General features: G+C 35.4%; 1 protein-coding gene and 1 pseudogene across 1 annotated transcript in view; both read right to left on the bottom strand.

The window, feature by feature from the left end:
• LOC150108263 (protein Aster-B-like) overlaps nt 1-18,273 on the bottom strand; it is a 227,862-nt gene that overhangs the window by 130,357 nt on the left and 79,232 nt on the right. The window contains exon 5 of the mRNA XM_090415712.1: nt 432-624. Coding sequence (XP_090271838.1) covers nt 432-624 — 193 coding nt within the window. The remainder of the gene's footprint in view (nt 1-431; nt 625-18,273) is intronic.
• On the bottom strand, nt 5,382-5,500 carry LOC150108264 (5S ribosomal RNA; annotated as a pseudogene).

Genomic DNA, 18,273 nt, shown 5'->3' with positions numbered 1-18,273 from the left:
AATCTATGAATGACTGTATATGTAGAAGGATTCCAATTTAAGCATGCACCCTACTGTCTTTTTAATTCAATTCCTATTTTTGTTTGATAATTGTACTGATGATGTCTTATGATACGTAAGACAAAACATTTACAAAATAAAAAAGTTATTTACTGTGGCATAAATGTTATTCTATAGTTTTAGCATATTCCATTGGTCAACAACAGTTGCCTTTCATTATCTCTTGCAATGTAGAACAGTCTTCCTCCTTTGCTTCTGTACATCATAATTATATAACATACAAAAGAATCCAAATTTAATTTCTGGGAGAGGATATCAGATGAGATGAGATTCCTATATTTATTCCTGATTCATCTATTAAAAAGTTTTAAAAATAGATAATTTTTCTAATAAATTAATATGATGTAAATCAATCTATCAAAACAACTTACTTTTGACTAATCCCCAAACAGATTTCCTGTATTCTATAACAGTTCTGATGTGATATTTACACTGGTTATTTGATACTCGAGCAAAACAGTTACGGGATTTCACTTGAAATGAATCACTGTATGGAACACCACCATTAACAACAACTGAGTCCACAATATAATGGTAACCAGGCTTACTATCCTTAAATAATCTCTGTAAGGAATAAGAAACACTATTTGTAATGCATGATAAATAATTATATTCCTCCTATAACATTTTACACTTATATACTTATTAGGCATATTTCACAAAATACATGACTATCTGCTGATTTGAGTAGAAGTTTAAAAAATTGTTCTACTTTCACGAAGTACATGATAAGGCTGTGAGGTTCCAAATTATAGACCAATCTGTTTGTCTGGAATTGTCGTTAAAGATGTTGGAGAGGTTAATGAGAACTAGGATCCAGAATTGGGTTGATAAAATAGCAGCATTGTTTGTGATGATCAGCATGAGTAAGAGGGAGATTGTGTTTCAGCAATCAACTTACCTATTACAAGGTGACAAATGCACTGGACAAGGAAGATGCATATTACAGTGATACATTTGGATTTTGCAAAGACCTTTAACAGATTACCGAATGATATGCTAATAATTAAACTGGAATGAATGGAGACAAATAACAGATTAGTGAGTTGGATAGGAGATTGCTGCTGATTTGAGTAGAAGTTTAAAAAATTGTTCTACTTTCACGAAGTACATGATAAGGCTGTGAGGTTCCAAATTATAGACCAATCTGTTTGTCTGGAATTGTCGTTAAAGATGTTGGAGAGGTTAATGAGAACTAGGATCCAGAATTGGGTTGATAAAATAGCAGCATTGTTTGTGATGATCAGCATGAGTAAGAGGGAGATTGTGTTTCAGCAATCAACTTACCTATTACAAGGTGACAAATGCACTGGACAAGGAAGATGCATATTACAGTGATACATTTGGATTTTGCAAAGACCTTTAACAGATTACCGAATGATATGCTAATAATTAAACTGGAATGAATGGAGACAAATAACAGATTAGTGAGTTGGATAGGAGATTGGTTGGCTGATAGGTATCAGAAAGTTGTGTACAATTAATGTCCCACAAGAGAAATATCACCCTTATGGGTCTGTATTCAAGATACTGCTGTTTAACTAGTATGTTAATGATGCTGGGAAAGATCATTCATAAACAAATAGTGATATCCATTTGTTATATTCATTACCATAATCTGATCATAACAGATTATGGTAATAAATGCAAAGGTCACTGACATGTAAAATGAAGGGTCATGCCTCCCTTGTATATAACATTAATCAAGCCACATATGGATTACTGTATGCAGATTTGGTCACCTGACTTTTAAGTAGATGGAGATAAGTGGGAAATTAGCCAGAAACAACTGACTGAGGTAGTTTATAGTCTCTGGAATGTTATTTATGAGGATAGATTGATGCATGTAATTTGAAAATTCTTATGGAGAGGAGAAGAAAGAGGAGATATAACATACTCTTAGTCAGTAAGGGGTTATTACTGAATGTGGAAGAGATTTTTCATAGAGTGGAGAAAATAAAATAAAACAAGGGGCCATCCATGAAAGTTCTAATAGGAGGATAGTCTAATCATTTGTTTCCTATTTTTATTTTAAAAAAAAGTTTATTTAGAGATAGGCACACATATAATCAATATAAATCTGAAATATCATACTGATTTATTCCTGATATTATTATTAACAGCAAATCTCCATGGAGTCATAAGGCTCATCACAGGAGATCCATACTCTTATGCAAAGAGATCATCGAATACCTTAAACTTATTCACAGTATCTTCAGCCACCACACTTTCGGGCAACATATTCCATTCAACACCCACTCTACATGCAACGAATCTGATCTTCACTCCTTTGCTCATCCTCCTCCCTTATAACTCCCAGGGATGGCCTCTCAGTCTACACTTGTCTCCCTCTACTCCATGAAACATCTCTTCCACACTAATCTAGTAATAATCCTTAAATAACTTATATGTTTCAATCATATCTTCCACTCCTTCTATTCAAAAAAATCTACAAGATGCATTCCCTCAATCTGTCCTCGTATCCTACATTCCAGACACCAATTTAGTAAATCATCTTTGGACCCTTTATATATCTTCATTCCCTTGAAAAACCAGCCAACCAAATTTGCATACAGTAGTCCATATGCAGCCTGATCAAGGACTTACAAGGGGAACCATAACCTCTTTGATTCTACATGTCAAGATCCTACTCATAATTATCAAAATTCATTATGATGTTCTTACAATTTTAGCAATGTGATACCTAAACTTCAAGTCTGTCTACTCTCTCATCTGCCACTTCCTCCAAAATTTCTCCATTAATTGTACACTCTGCATTCCAACCTTGTCCACCAAATTTCAAGACCTTGCACTTTGCAACATTAACTGAATAGCTCCACTCACGTAGCCAATTGAAATCTTTCTTCAAGCCCATAACATCTGCTCTGCTACTCACAGTTTCTTCTAACTTTGCATCATCGACAAACAGCTGCATATTTCCAGTTAAGACTGTCCCAAGATCATTAACATACAAGTTAAACAACAACAGCTCAAAAACAGACCCCTGTGGTGGCACTCTGCTAGTGATCTTTCTCTTTTGGAATTATTATTATTACAATTATTATTATCATCAAACTTTCATAGAGTCAAAAGACTATGTTCGTAGGTCTCACTGTCACCTACATACACACACACAATTCTTCATACCATGCCTTAAATGCATTCACCTTCTCTGTATTTGCCACACTCCCAGGCAATGCATTCCAATCACCCATCACTGTGCATATCAAATATTTTAATAAATGCCATTTTCACCAATAGGTTGTTCAGCTAAACAAGACTGCTTACCCTAGTTTAAGGCATATTTGATGAGCTACGAGGGTGGTCTGTAAAGTTCTCGGCTTAACAATGAAAAAAACAAATTCATAATTTTAAAATTATTTTTATTTTTCAACATAATCTCCCTTAAGGCTAATAAATTTATTTCATCGATACTCCAGCTCCATTATCCCATCCCTGTAGTAGTTCTCAATAAGATCTGCAAAATGTTCCTCTACAGCTGCAATCACCTCTTGATTTGAAGAAAAACACTGACCAGCAAGGAAGATTTTTTAGTTTTTGGAAGACATAGAAGTCAGAGGGAGCCAAATCTGGGGAATAGGGTGGATGTTCCAACAATTCATAGTGCAGATCCCTTAATTTTCTCATTGTCAAAACACCTTTATGGGCAGGTGCATTGTCCTGATGAAAGATAATTTTTTTCTTCTGCAAAATGGATCTTTTCTCATGAATTTTTTCTTTTCATCTAGTCTGGTTAAAAAATCAGAATAATACTCAATGGTTATTGTTATACCCTTTTCAAGATAATTAATAAACAAAATGCTAGCATCCCAAAACACTGATGCTATGACCTTTCCTGCTGATGGAACTGACCTTGTCTTCTTTGGCACTGAACAACCGGCTTCTGTCCACTGTTTGGATTCCGGTGTGAAATGGTAAATCCATGTCTCATCCATAGGAATAAATCAATGCACAAAAACAGTTTTATTCCTGTTAAAACACTCCAAGCACTGTTCAGATATTTTCATGTGAGTGCATTCTTGATCTGCTGTGAGCAAGCGTGGCATCCATCTTGCACAAAACTTTTTCATTTGTAATTCTTCATGCAAAATATATCGTACACGTTCTTTTAAAATGCCTACAGTGTCAGCAATTTCATGCACTTTGACTCATCAGTCAACAATGATTTCTGCTGGAGTTACACTTTTTGGACATCCTTCACATGAATCATCTTCAAGGCTGGTATGGCCACGTGTAAACTCGGCAGCCATTTCTTAATTGTCGAAAATTATTATTATTATTATTATTATGGGCAACTCCAAGGAGTCGATAGACTCATCGAGGGAGGCCCTAACAACACGTCAAGAACAACTATTCAACATACACACAGTATCTATCATACTTCACCTTGAACTCATTCACAATCATGGCACCTACAACAGATTCTGGCAGCTTATTCCACTGATTCACCACTTTCCAAGTAAAAAACCTAGCTGTAACACCCTTGCTAACCACACTCTTGCCCAGTTTCCATGGATGGCCCCTGGTCCTCTCCACCACTAGTCCTGTTCTCAAAAATATCTTCTGAATTAATCTTATAGAAACCCTTCAGTAATTTGAATGTCTCAATCATATCCCCCCTCTTCTACCTATCAACCAATTTCTGCAACCCACAAATCTTCAACCTGTTCTCATAAGGTTCATTCCATAGACCTGCTATCATCTTGGTCACTCATCTCTGGATCCTCTCCATCAAGTAGAAACCCTGGTACCCAAATCTGGGCACAATGGTCTAGATGGGGTCCTATCAAGGCTCGATACAGAGGAACAATAATTTGCTTGTCTCTGCTCGTCAAAGTATTCTTCAGTAACCAAGTGATTTGATGAGCTGATTTAGCCACTTTTGCAATGTTCTCGCTAAACTTCAACTCCCTATCCACTAACACTCCCAAATCCCTGACCTTGTCAATCTCCTGGAGTACAGTTCCACTAATGTGGTATACTGGTGTTAATCTTTTCACCCCAAAATGCATAATCTTACATTTTGCCACATTAAATTGACATCCATTCTCCTTAGCCCAGTCCTCCAAACTATCCAAATCATCCTGCAAAATTTTGACATCCTATGCATTCATTATTGCTTTACCCAACTTTGCATCATCAGCAAACAAATGAACAGTTCCTCTCAGATCCTTTCCTATATCGTTAATGAACAAATTAAACAGTAGTGGTCCAAGAAGAGAACTCTGCGGCACACCACTAGTTACAGGCCGTCTTTTGGTCTCTACTACTGAATAAACTACTCTCTGAAAAATAATTAATGCCAGCAGCACCCATGGTTCCCAGGTGGACACCATTCCAAGTACTAACTGGGCTCAGGTTTGCTTAACTTCAGTGATCAGACGAGAACTGTTGCTTCCAAACTGATCTGGCCGCTGAAAATGAAGGAGAAGAATGCCCATAAACCTTTATGAACTTCGAATGAATTCTTTTGCCATTAAACTTTCTTTTACAAAGAATTTTATAACCGCATGATACTCAATTTGGCCGCTGAAAATGAAGGAGAAGAATGCCCATAAACCTTTATGAACTTTAATGGCAAAACGAATGAATTCTTTTGCCATTAAACTTTCTTTTACAAAGAATTTCATAACTGCATGATACTCAATTTTATCCATTTGAAGGGATATAGACAACGCTTTTGCTTCAGACAGATGTATAAAACAAACTACTTGATAGAATGACTTGCATTCTATCAATGACTTGCAATGATATACATGGATGCTTATGACAGATGTACTAACTTAAAAAAAAAAAATTGCCAACTGATCTATGGTCGAGGCCGAGAACTTTTCAGACCCCCCTCGTATATGTATGACCTCTCACGATGAGTATTTTTACTAAATGGTCTGATAATAATAATGTTTTATCTATCTATATATAAACCCTTTGTACAAAACTTAATGAAATTTGATATTTAGGATTTCTAAAGAAAGTTGTCCTTTATCTGAGTTTGTTTAAAATGAACCACTTCAAGTTTAAAATTAGGAAAAAATCATTTAAAATTAAATAAAAGTAGACATTACAAATAAAACTACTGCAGGCTATATAGCCAAAAATAGATCTGGATTTAATTGCAGTGATTATGAAGGATATCACTATAAAGAGAATATTATTGTGAAATATACAGCTTTTTAAATGAGGTTTTTTATATACTGTATATATATATCCCTCCCCTGACACAAGAGAACAGAAGACATAAAGCAATCATCAACTTATTTCATTCATTTGCATTGATGAATGCCATGAATGAATGAATGAATGCATTCATTAATTTGAATGCAAATGAATGAAATGAATTTGTGAATGCAAAACAGACTGGAGAAATAAAAGATGGCATAAATGAAAGAAATGGAAATGAAACAACTAGTGAAACTGAGGGAGCGAAAGAATGCAGATGTGAAAGGCAGTATGAATGAAGAAACGAAAGTAAGGTATGGCAGAATAATAGGTAGCGAGACTATGGGAGTTAAAGAGTGAAATTGTCAGAATGTAAAATTTGATGAAACAGTTATTGAAAATTAAAAATGAAATGAGGAATATGCAGAGTGATATTAGACTTTAGTTTAAAGTAATGAAAGTATGCAAAAGAATATAATTTAAAAAAAAAAGGGTAAAAGAGGCAACATGATTCCAGGATAGCAGTGTGTGCAAATTCCATAGTTAGAGGATTAGTTAATGAGAGAGAGTTCATGAGATCTGCTATCCAGGAGGGAGAATGAGTAGGATAATTCAGGCATTGGACATGAGGAAGAAACGAGCAAGAGCATTAGTGGTGGTTGTGGGGACAAAAAATCTCAGGAGATATAAAGAGTATACGAGGACAAATATCAGGATGATACTGAGAAGAGTGAAAGATAACAGTGTAGTGCGAAGGTTGTCAATGTGTTGCCAAGGTATGACAGTGATGAGTTGAGAACGAGAGCCAGAATCATGAATGGTATGCTAGCAGAGCTGTGTGAGGAGAAGGGATGTATGTGGAATTATGGAATGTATGGCATATGAGGGAAGAATGGCATTATACAGGCGTGATGAATTACATTTGAATCGTTTTGGAGCGAGTGCACTGGAGTAAAAGTGTTGCTAGATGGAAGTGCAGTGTATGATGCAAGCAAGAGATTAGAAGTAAGAGATATAGTGAAATATCATGAGAATGGTATTAAAGAGGCAGAGGTGCTTAGCAGTGGAAGCAGTAGTAGTGTGAGAGATGAAAAGAGAATGGGAATGCAAGAAGAAGAACAGGGCAAATGTAAGGGAGGGTAGTCCAGATAGACGGCACACAAAGAGAGAGAGAGAGAGTGGATGTTAAAAGTAGTAGCAGTCAATGTGCAAATGGAGAGGGAGCATATTGTGATGTGAGTGGAGAAATTGAGAATGAACGGATATATGTGGAAAGCAGTGATAAATGTAATTGGGCAAGGGCAGGTGTGGTGAGGAAATCGCAACCAACAAGTGGCTTGAATAAGACTGGTTATAGACCTAAAAATAACTGCTGTGTATGTTTGCAAATGCCAGAAATATCAGAAATAAGGAAGATAAAATGGTTTCACTGATTCAGTTTATTCATCAATTCAAATGAAACATGGTTGAATGAAGATAATATACTAATGAGAATAGAAATGGAAAGATAGAGTATTTTTTGCGAGGATAGAAAGGACAAGAAGTAAGGAGGAGTGCTGCTGATGATAACAGGGGTATTATGTCCACATAAGGTACACATCAAAGAGGGAAATAGTGGCAATGGTTATGAGGCAGTGGTGTGAGGTGGTGGTTGACAAGAAGACAAATTTAGTTGGATGCTGCTATAGGCCAGGGAATGTTGAAGGTGGTGATGAAATGTATAAACAACCCTGAATTAATGAACAAAGGAAGGATATTATTTAAATTAAGGAGATATTAAATCCCACATTGTTTTAAAACTGAATAAGAAACTCAAAGATCGGAATCAGAGAGTTTCATGCCGAATATAGTAAACTATAAAAGTATCGCCGATTACTACCGTGAGCTAATGCAAGTAGTCCTTGAACATAGTATAGTTCGCCCACCATTTCTAGATCCCTTCTTGGCTTGGTACCAAGAATAGTCGATTCATGCTGAAGGGGAGAAAGAAATGAAGGATGTACGAATTGGTCGCCAACATGCGAAATCACGTGCTTTCTTGTCTGTCGCTGTACTAGTACTAGCCTGATTTTTGTTGTTCTCTTTTTGCATTATTTTTTTATTATTAATTTGTATGATGGATCCAGTACAGTCAACAAGTTCTATTGTTACACGTTTCAGTAGCTCTTGCAAAAGAATATTGAATATAATGTGCTGACATTCTGCGAAAAAGAATCGTCAGAAGGCCGTCTTCCTGTTCCCCTTTCTCAAGTCATAAAACGTGCAAGCGCAATTGCGGGCGTATCGGGGTCGACTGTTAAAAGAATTCGTAGGGAATCAAAAGGTGAAGGTAAGCCAAAATTTAAATCTCCTAAAAAAAGCGCCAGAGAAAGAAAACCATCAAAACTGTAGCTTTGAATGATTTTGATGTAGACGTTATAAGAAGAGCTATTCACGAATTTTACGTGGTCGAGAAAAGAGTGCCAACTGTTCCGAAATTGATTCCTGTGCTTAAAGAAAAAATTAATTTTCCTTGGAAAAGAGAAACTTTAAGGAAAATACTTCATGAAATCAGATTTTGTTTTAAAAAGTCCCAGAATAAAAGGAAACTTATCATGGAGCGAAGTGACATTGTTTTATGTAGAACGCAGTATTTGCACGTATTAACACTCTACGTACATTTTTCCAACTGTTATACAAGCAAAATAGTTACACTTTAAAAACAGCGATGTTCGTAAAAGAAAAGCTAAATTTTCTGACCTGTAATAATAAACAAACTCAGTTTGTTCATTATTACATCCCAGAAGACAGACACTGATTACCCTATTATCGGAATGGATTCTCCTTTTTCTGACATGCGCAGAAGTGTTGAGGGACCTCAAATCGGTGGGCGAACTATACAAACTCGGGCAACATGCAGCAAAGGTGGTAAAGTTCTGATCGCTATTCTTGGTATTTTTCCATAATGTAAAAACACATTTCCTAGGAAATGTATGCTGTTATTACATTATGGTGGGAGGTCACTACCCAGACTGGTTTCAGCCTTTATTGAGGCTTCATCAGTGAGTAGCTAGACCAAAATTAATACCAAAGGGTATAGCAAAAAGAACTTATATACTCTGCTATGTGAGTTGTCAAAAAGGTGCAACCCATTAAGTTACTTAAATATAAAGAGCCAACAGGCTTCGTTTCGGCAATATAAACATTATTTAAATTAAGGGGATATTAATCCCATATGCGGGATTTAATATCCCCTTAATTTAAATAATGTTTATATCGCCGAAATGAAGCCTGTTGGCTCTTTATATTTAAGTAAAGGAAGGATAATTATTATGGGCAATTTTAATTATGACGGTATGGACTGGAATGAAGAGATAGTATTTGGGAATAAGAAAAATGAATTTCTCGAATTCTTGAGATATAACTATCTCAGCCAGCATGTAAAGGATGGCACATGAGGATCGAGAGTTTTAGATCTGATCATTTCATCAGGGGTTGTAATTGTGAGTGGGGTTTCACACTTTCCTCCAGTTGGTGAGAGTGATCACTTGGGTTGTGGCTAGCCACATGCAGACTTCTGTGAGGAAAGGATATATGTGGAAGTACAAGGCTGGTGATTATGACAAGCTTAGGAAACAGCTTGGAGCTATAGCATGGAATGAGGAGTTGAGTGGTAAGGAAATAGATGCTGCTTGGGAACTTACAAAGAAATACATAACAGCATCAATGTGTGAATATATTTTGAAAGCCAAAAGGCTGAATAAGGAAGGTGTAAAATGGATGAATGGGAAGACTTAAGCATGAAATCTGGAAGAAGAATAAAAAGAAGGTAATTTGGAGGCAGTACAATGATGGTAATAACAGTCCCTCTCCTAGCTTGTTCTTTAGATGAAGAGTAAAAAGAATGAGCAGAAGAGTGACTCAGTTAGTAAGGAAAACAAAAGTGGAGTATGAGCAGAAAAACCCTAAATTGGAGAGATTTTTAGATATGTGGCAAGTAGAAGGAAGAATGATTATGGTAAGATGATTTTAATGGATGAAAATGGTATAATGGTAATTGCTGCAGAAGATATTGAGGTATTCAGTGATCAATTTATAAGGATGTTTCATTCTCATCAGGGTAAAATCATGAGCAACTTAAGTACAGAGAACATAGGAGAGGATGGCTTAATTTTGAGTGAGCAGGAGGTATTTCAGGAAATAAATAACTTTGATGTCAATAAGACGATAGGATTTGATGATATATCACAACACATCTTAAGGGAATGTTCCAGGGAATTGGCAACAGCACTGGCATGTCTGTTTAATAAGAGTCTTACAACTGTACAGGTTCCACGGGAGTGGAAAGAAGGCAAAATTGTTCCACTGCATAAAGGTGGTGATAAGGCTGCAGCTACAAATTAGACAATCTGTATATGGTGAAGCTACTAAAGAGATTGGTGAGAAGCAGTATACAGAAATGGGTTGATAACAGCAATTTCTCTGTGGTTATCAGCATGGGTTTGTTAGAAGGAGATTAAGTTTTACTAACTTATTTATGTACTATAACAAGGTGACAAATAATTTGTACACGGGAGATGCATAGACAGTGGTATACTTGGATTTTGCAAAAGCTTTTGATAGATTGCCACATGACAAGCTCTTAAATAAACTGAAACAGATGGGATTGGATAACAGAATTTCTGAGTTGGATCAGTGACTGGCTGTCAGATAGGTATTATCATGCTGTATGTGGTGGCAGTGCAGTATCTCGAAAGAGGAAGGTCAATAGTGGTGTGCTGCAGGGGTCACTTTTCAGACTATTGTTATTTAATTTGTATATTAATGATACTGGGATGGGTTTATTCTAGTGATATGCAGCTTTTTGCAGGTGATGCAAAATTGGGAAGAGCAATGCAGAGTCAAGCAGATGTCATGGCCTTACACAAGAACTTGAATAGATTGCATGAATGGGCAGGTAAATGGATCTATTAGTTCAATGTTGCAAAGTGTAAGATTTTGAAATTTGGTAAGTGGCAATGGGATGCAAAGTATACACTTGGTGGGGAAACTTTAAAAGAGGTACAGGAGATAAGAGATCTGTAAATGGTGGTGGACATGACCTGAAATTCAGGGGCCACATTGCACAAGTTGTAAAGACATTACATTGGATAATGGCAATGATGCAGAGGACCCTGACATGCAGTAACAAAGAGGTTATGATGCCACTGCATAAAGCCTTAATCAGGCCTCATATGGATTATTGTGCACAAATTTGGTCGCTGGGTTTCATGGTGATGAGGATATGTTACAAAGGATCATTCTTATTCAATCTATACATTAATGACATTGGGAAGGATCTAACCACAGATATCTGTTTGCTGATGATGCAAAGACAGGCAGAGTAAAAAAAAAACTGCTATAAAGGTAACAGAGTTTTTCTCCCAAAAAACTGGGTTTTTTTCATCCTGCATACAGGCAAGTCAGCCATGAGAACACACACAATTTACAGACACAAATTACTGGTGGCGTAGTATATGCCATTGTGTGTTGATGATAGTACTGTTGTAGTTGAAGGATTAAGAGAGGAGATCATGAGCTGTGTAGTGGAGCAATGTACCCACCCACAATGAGCCCTTTGAGGTGTTACATAATAATAATATTATATTGGTGTGATTATGCTATATGAAATTGATTAAGCTAATTATTTTGAATTATTTATAATGTAAAGTTAAAGTTCAGGGACCATATAGCAAAGACTACAAATGCAAATCAAAGGATAATTGTACTGCTGAAATCAGTGCCCCCGTGTGGGGACGCCTGTAACCCCTATCGGGCGCGTCCCCTGGTGGCGGATTGGGGAATGCTCGTCATAGGTTACTATGAAGGGTAGGAGGGAAATAAAATACCTCCTGCAGACCAACAGGATAGCACTTCCCTCATAGGCCGGTCTGGGGGCCTCGAAGGTGGCAGCCCTACCACCAGACTCGGGTGCTGAAGGCTAATCCCCTGCACACCTTAAAATTTCACTCATTAAAAGAAATAACAAAGAGATAGCCGAACTGCCTAAATGGTTAATGACAAAGCGAGGAAAAAGGTACATGAGATATGGAACATGGAACATTAAAAGTCTACATGGAAAAGAAAACGAATTAATTGATGAATTTAAAAAATCAAGATTGGATTTGCTAGCAGTCACAGAAACAAAAAAGAAAGGTCAAGGTTGCCAGAAAATGAAAGATGGGTATATACTTTTCTATTCATGGGTAAACCCAAGAGAATGGGGAAAACAAGGGGTAGCTTGCATAATTAAACCAGATCTCAAAGAATATATTACTAAATGGCAACTAATAAACGAAAGGTTGTTGACAATCACTATAGATTTTAAATCAGACAACAAGTATTCACTGTAATTGTTGCATATGGCCCAAACGATAATGCCAATAAAGAAATTAAAGATGAATTCTTCGAACTCTTACAAAAAACAATTGAAGAAGTTCAAAGGCATATCATACTACTAGGAGACCTTAATGGCCGGGTAGGGAATCAAGTAGATGAAGAAACGAAACAAGTGTTGGGATCACAAGGAGAAATAACCCGGAATAATAATGGAGAAAGAATAATAAATCTTTGCCTTACAAATAATTTAGTGATAGCGAATACTATGCTCAAGCATAAAGAAATCCATAAGTTTACCAGGGAAGAGCCCAATAGAAACGAAAAATCTATAATCGACTACGCCATCATAAGCAGATCGTACTGGAAGTATACAAAAAATGCAAGCGTCTACAGAGGTCCTGAAATAGGCAGTGACCACTACTTATTAGTATTGGAAACAATCCATAAAATAAAAGTTGAAAAATGTAGAAAAAGTAGCAAGGAAATAAATGTTAAGATAAAGAACTACAAACTAAAGAAAGAAGAAACAGCCATTGAGTATAAAAGTAAAATAGAAGAGAAGATGAAAGAAGTAGAAAAGAGATATATGAAGACTAAGATATAGAAAACCTATGGTACAGGTTCAAAACACTTCTTCTAGAAACAAGCAAAGAAATTTGTGGTGTATCATTAAATAATAAACAGAAGAAACATAAAACACCCTGGTGGACTGAAGAACTAAAAGAAGAAATTAAAAAGAAAAAGCAATTATGGAAGAGATATATAACATCAAAGCTGCAGGTTGATAGAGAACTATACAACAACCAAAGAAATAAAGTTAAAACCTTAGTGAAAGCAGAGAAAAGAAAATGCTGGGAAGACTTCGGACATACTTTAGAACAAAATTTTAAAGGAAACCAAAAACTCTTCTATAATGTTTTAAGAAGAATGAGGTCAGAGAAAGAATGCCCCATAAAGTTTATCAAAAATAAGGATGGAAAGTTACTCACAAATTCCGAAGACATCATGGAAAGATGGAAACAGTACTTTCAAGAATTATTGGAAGATGCAGGACATGGAAAAAAATAGAACCCTAAGAGCAAGACACACAAGCAAAATAGAAGATCAGAGTGAAGAAATTCATGCAAATGAACTGTTAGCAGCAATAAATAAAATAAAACTGGGCAAATCAGCAGGCCATGACCAAATAACACCAGAAATGGTAAAGAATTTAGGAAAGAAAGCCATAAAATTTCTTTTACACCTATTCAATGTTGTATGGAAAAAGAAAATTATTCCCAAAGACTGGAAAGTAGCTATAATAATCCCCATATTTAAGAAAGGAGACAACCGCAAATGTGAAAACCATAGAGGAATTTCGCTTTTAAGCGTTCCAGGAAAATTATATACCCGCATTTTAGAAGCGAGGCTTAGGAATCAAATAGAGGACACGCTGGATGAAATGCAATATGGCTTTTGAAAAAATAGAAGCACACAGGATCTTATCTTCAGTCTTAGACAAATATCAGAGAAAACATTAGAATATGGAAAAGAACTACATTCATGTTTTATAGATTTTGAAAAGGCCTTTGACCGAGTTCCCAGACACTTAATATGGCAAACATTAAAGAAAAACAAGATACAAGATAACTTAATAGCAGCCATACAAAGCCTCTACAAAAGTAATAGAAATTATGTAAGAACATGTAATAATAGATCAGAAGAATTTAAAACAAATGTAGGAGTGAGGCAAGGCTGTATCCTCAGCCCTCTTCTCTTCATCGTAGTAATGGATTAATTTTAAAGGCATGCCAAACAAAAACAAAAAAGTTCCACTTAGGATACAGGAAACTGAAAGAAACTAGGATTTCACATATGGCTTTTGCAGATGATGTAGTGATTCTAGCAAATACAGCTGAAGATCTGCAGTACAATATCAACATTTGGCATGAAGAAACAAAGAAAAGGAATATGACCATAAATATAAATAAAACTAAAACAATGATCATATCTAGAAATCAACAAAAACACACAATAAAAATAGAGAATCACCAACTGGAACAAGTCCACTCCTTTAAATACTTGGGATCATATATACAAGAAGATGGTAGACTAGACACAGAAATTAACAACAGGATAAGAGGGGGAAACAAAGCTATTCTATGCAATGAAAGGCCCACTCCTAGATAAGAAAGAAGTCACCCAAAATACCAAAATGGCAGTGTACCGTTCAGTGTTTCTACCAACATTAACATACAGTTGTGAGTCTTGGTGTTTAACAACAGGAAACACAAATAAACTACAAACAATTGAAATGAAATATCTCAGGAAAGTGGCACAAAACACAAGACTAGACCGAATAAGAAATCAAACCATAAGAGACAGCCTTCAAGTTGCACCTCTGAATCAATTCATAACACAAGCCCAAATGAGATGGTTTGGACATCTCAATCGAATGGAAGAAGGAAGAATAGCAAAAACTGTATACGAAAGCCAGAAAATAGGAAAAAGAAACATAGGCAGACCCAGGAAAGGTTGGCAAAAGGAAATTAAAGAAAAATTGGAAAAGAAGGGAATTAATTGGAAAGAAGCAAAACAACAAACCTTGGACAGGACGGCATGGAAATCTCTTTGGCAAAATCTCGACGCTTAAAAGCATAAGAGATCATAGACGAAGAAGAAGAAGAAATCAGTGCCAGATTTATATAAGCTAAAAAAGCTACAACTTAGGGCCTCGCAATCTGCCGTAGCTTCAAATAAAAAAACAAAAAAATATAAAAATTGATAAAAAAAATATTCGTAGAAAAATCACTCAAACGAAGTCAGACATATCACGATGATAATTTCTAAATAATTTTAAATATACAAAATATAACATTAAAATAATTTTGGCGCATTGTAAAAGTGATTGAGATATTTTGTCTTCTTTTTTTTTTGATCCTTATTTGTCATTTTTAAAATCCTTTAATTATATAATTATTTCTGTGATTTTGTAAACGCAGACTTTATTTTTTTAATAAAAATTAAAAGACAATATATTTTCATATATTAAAAAGGCATATACATTTTAAATTTTTCTGAGACCAGCTGATGTACTTTAAAACAGTAGGGGGCCTCTGGGTTTTGTATAGCTTAGGGCCTCAGCAAGTCTAAATCTGGCCCTGGCTGAAATGAACATTGACATGTGAGGATAAGGAAGTCATTTTGCCTCTTTACAAAACCTTGATACGATGTCACCTGGACTATTACGAAAGATCTGGCCTAACAGTTTCTGAGATAATGCAGATACAGTGGAGAGGTTATAAAAGAGCATGTTAAAGATGTCATCAGGACTGTGTAATGTATGAAGATAGATTAAGAATTTGCAGACTGCTGATACTACTGAAAGAAAGAGAGTTGATATGATAGAGACCTTCAAACTTTTAAAAATGTCATATAAAATACAAAAAGATGGAATGTTTCATTTTTTGGAGGGTAGGGAGAGGTGAAAGGGCAAGCATGGAAGTTGAAAATGAATGCAGTCAAGAAAATAGTTAGAACTAGATTTTTCTCTCAAGAACGGTTCATTGGAAGTTTTTCCACTTGGTTATACTATAAGTTAAAGATGCCAAGAAATTATATACAGGTAACCCTCGTATAACGTGGTACTTATACAACACGTTTTCGACATAACGTGGTCTACAATTTCTAGTAATCTTTTTTTTTTTCATATATTTTTCACCATAGGCCTTAAAAATCAAATTTTATCTTTGTTAAAATTGTCTGCCTGTATCACTCAGGTAGCTGAAAGTATTGAATTTAGTTTTATTGTATCCCTGAATAACGTACTGTACAGAGGCTTTTGCAGTCTGTGTCATTCTCAACAAATAATAGAATTAGAGACAGATGGAATAAAGACGGCGATAACTAATAAATCACATGTCCCCTCTGACAGAAACTATGCTGTATAGACTTAAGAAAAACCATATGTTGCACTGAAACACAGTATCTAACTAAAAACTATTGTCTAACTTTTCAATTATGAAATAAGTGTTTGTTTTATTACATTTGAAATTCTCAATGCCATTATGACAGATCGCAAAGGCTAACTTAAAATAAAATTCTACCAAGAATTGAAACATGCCATATAATGAACGTATGAGTTCGTCTGCCACCTCAAATGCAAACAAGAAGCCATTCAACAAATTCAAATCCATAAAATTCAACAAATGAAACGTTTGTGTGAGTTGAGCCAGTCAGTAAAGAGAAGTTCTGTCGGAACGATAAATGACACCCTGTTGTGAATGTGTTAAAACTAATAGTGAATGTTGTTACAACAGTTTCAGATGTTATGGAATTCGATTGAAGAGAATTAGCATTTCAATTCAACACTTTTTGGTGGATTTGTGATATGGTGAAAATGAAATTAGTGAATTAATTGATGCAGAAACAGATTTAAATGAGGAGGAACAGGTACAATTTATAGATGCCGTTGAACCAAATGGTGGGGAAAGTTCTGCCGAAGATTCTGATTGTGATGAATCCTTCAAAGAATTCAGTTTAAAGAAATTATCAGAAGGATTGGACTTGGCAAGAAAGTTAGGAAGTTATTTTATGGATAATGATCCCTCAATAGAGCGCTCGGGGAAAATTCACGAGACAATTGGATATTTGTTTAACGCCATATTATGAACTTAATAAAAAATTCTAGCATAGTGGAAAGCAAAGTCTTATTACAGACTTCTTGATGACTAAACCAGCCGAAGTATGCAATGAGAATTATAAAAATGATGTTCAAGAGATTTCAAGTGGTGACGACCTCTGGCCACTTAAAGAACATCTACGAAATGTTATTTCTGAAGACAGTGATGACGATTAAAATATGCACTTTATTTTATTGTGTCTAAAACATTTATGCATTATGTGCAATGAAATTTATGTACAATTTGTAATTTTTATAATTTTATACTACGTATTTGTCTCATAGTTTATGTTTTCTTAACTTACATGAATTACCTGAATTACATAAAAATATTGTTTTTGTTGGATATGTCATTGTTGTTTATATAATTAAAAAAAAATGATTTCGGAACCTAACCCTACTTTTTCTATGTGATCTAAGTCTTGCATAATGCAATTTATATAATGCGCCATTTCTATGGAACCTAACATCCGTGTTATATGAGGGTTACCTGTACTTGGTTTAATCCTTTATCCAAGTGTAAGCAAATAAGTTTGTGCCTGAATTATTTTCAGGACTGGGGCAACTCTTTTATAGAAGCTTATAACTCTATAGAACAGCAACTGAGTGATGAAATAGGCTTCGACAATGTCATCGACGAATTTGCTAAGAGAAAAGCAAGAAAAATAACATTTTAGAATGTTGGAATTAAAGTTTTACTTCAAAAATAAACATAGTGTTTTAAATTATTCCCTCTACGTCGTTTTGACTTTTTGTAGTGTTTTGGTGTGTACTGAGAGGGACAGCAAACTCAATGACCACCCCAGGCGACAAAAGCTCAAGCTAGCCATTGGGTAGGCTACAGATGTTTTTACCATTTTTATCAATTTCAAATATTTTTTGTACTCTTTTTTTTTTTATCAGAATCCAGAAACCCTGCTCTAGAGACAAACATGAAATGTTTTCAAGCCACTTCAGGCCTCCAATAAGAGCGTCAGTGGTCTCACACTGAGTGATTAAATTCATCTCCTACCTAA

This window comes from Typopeltis vanoorti, chromosome 3 (genome assembly GCF_054136105.1).
Source record: "Typopeltis vanoorti isolate ZY-2024b chromosome 3, IOZ_Tvanoo_1.0, whole genome shotgun sequence".
Classification (NCBI taxonomy): Eukaryota; Metazoa; Arthropoda; class Arachnida; order Uropygi; family Thelyphonidae; genus Typopeltis; species Typopeltis vanoorti.
Note: the sequence above shows the minus strand (reverse complement) of the source record. Positions and strands in the feature narration are given on the sequence as shown.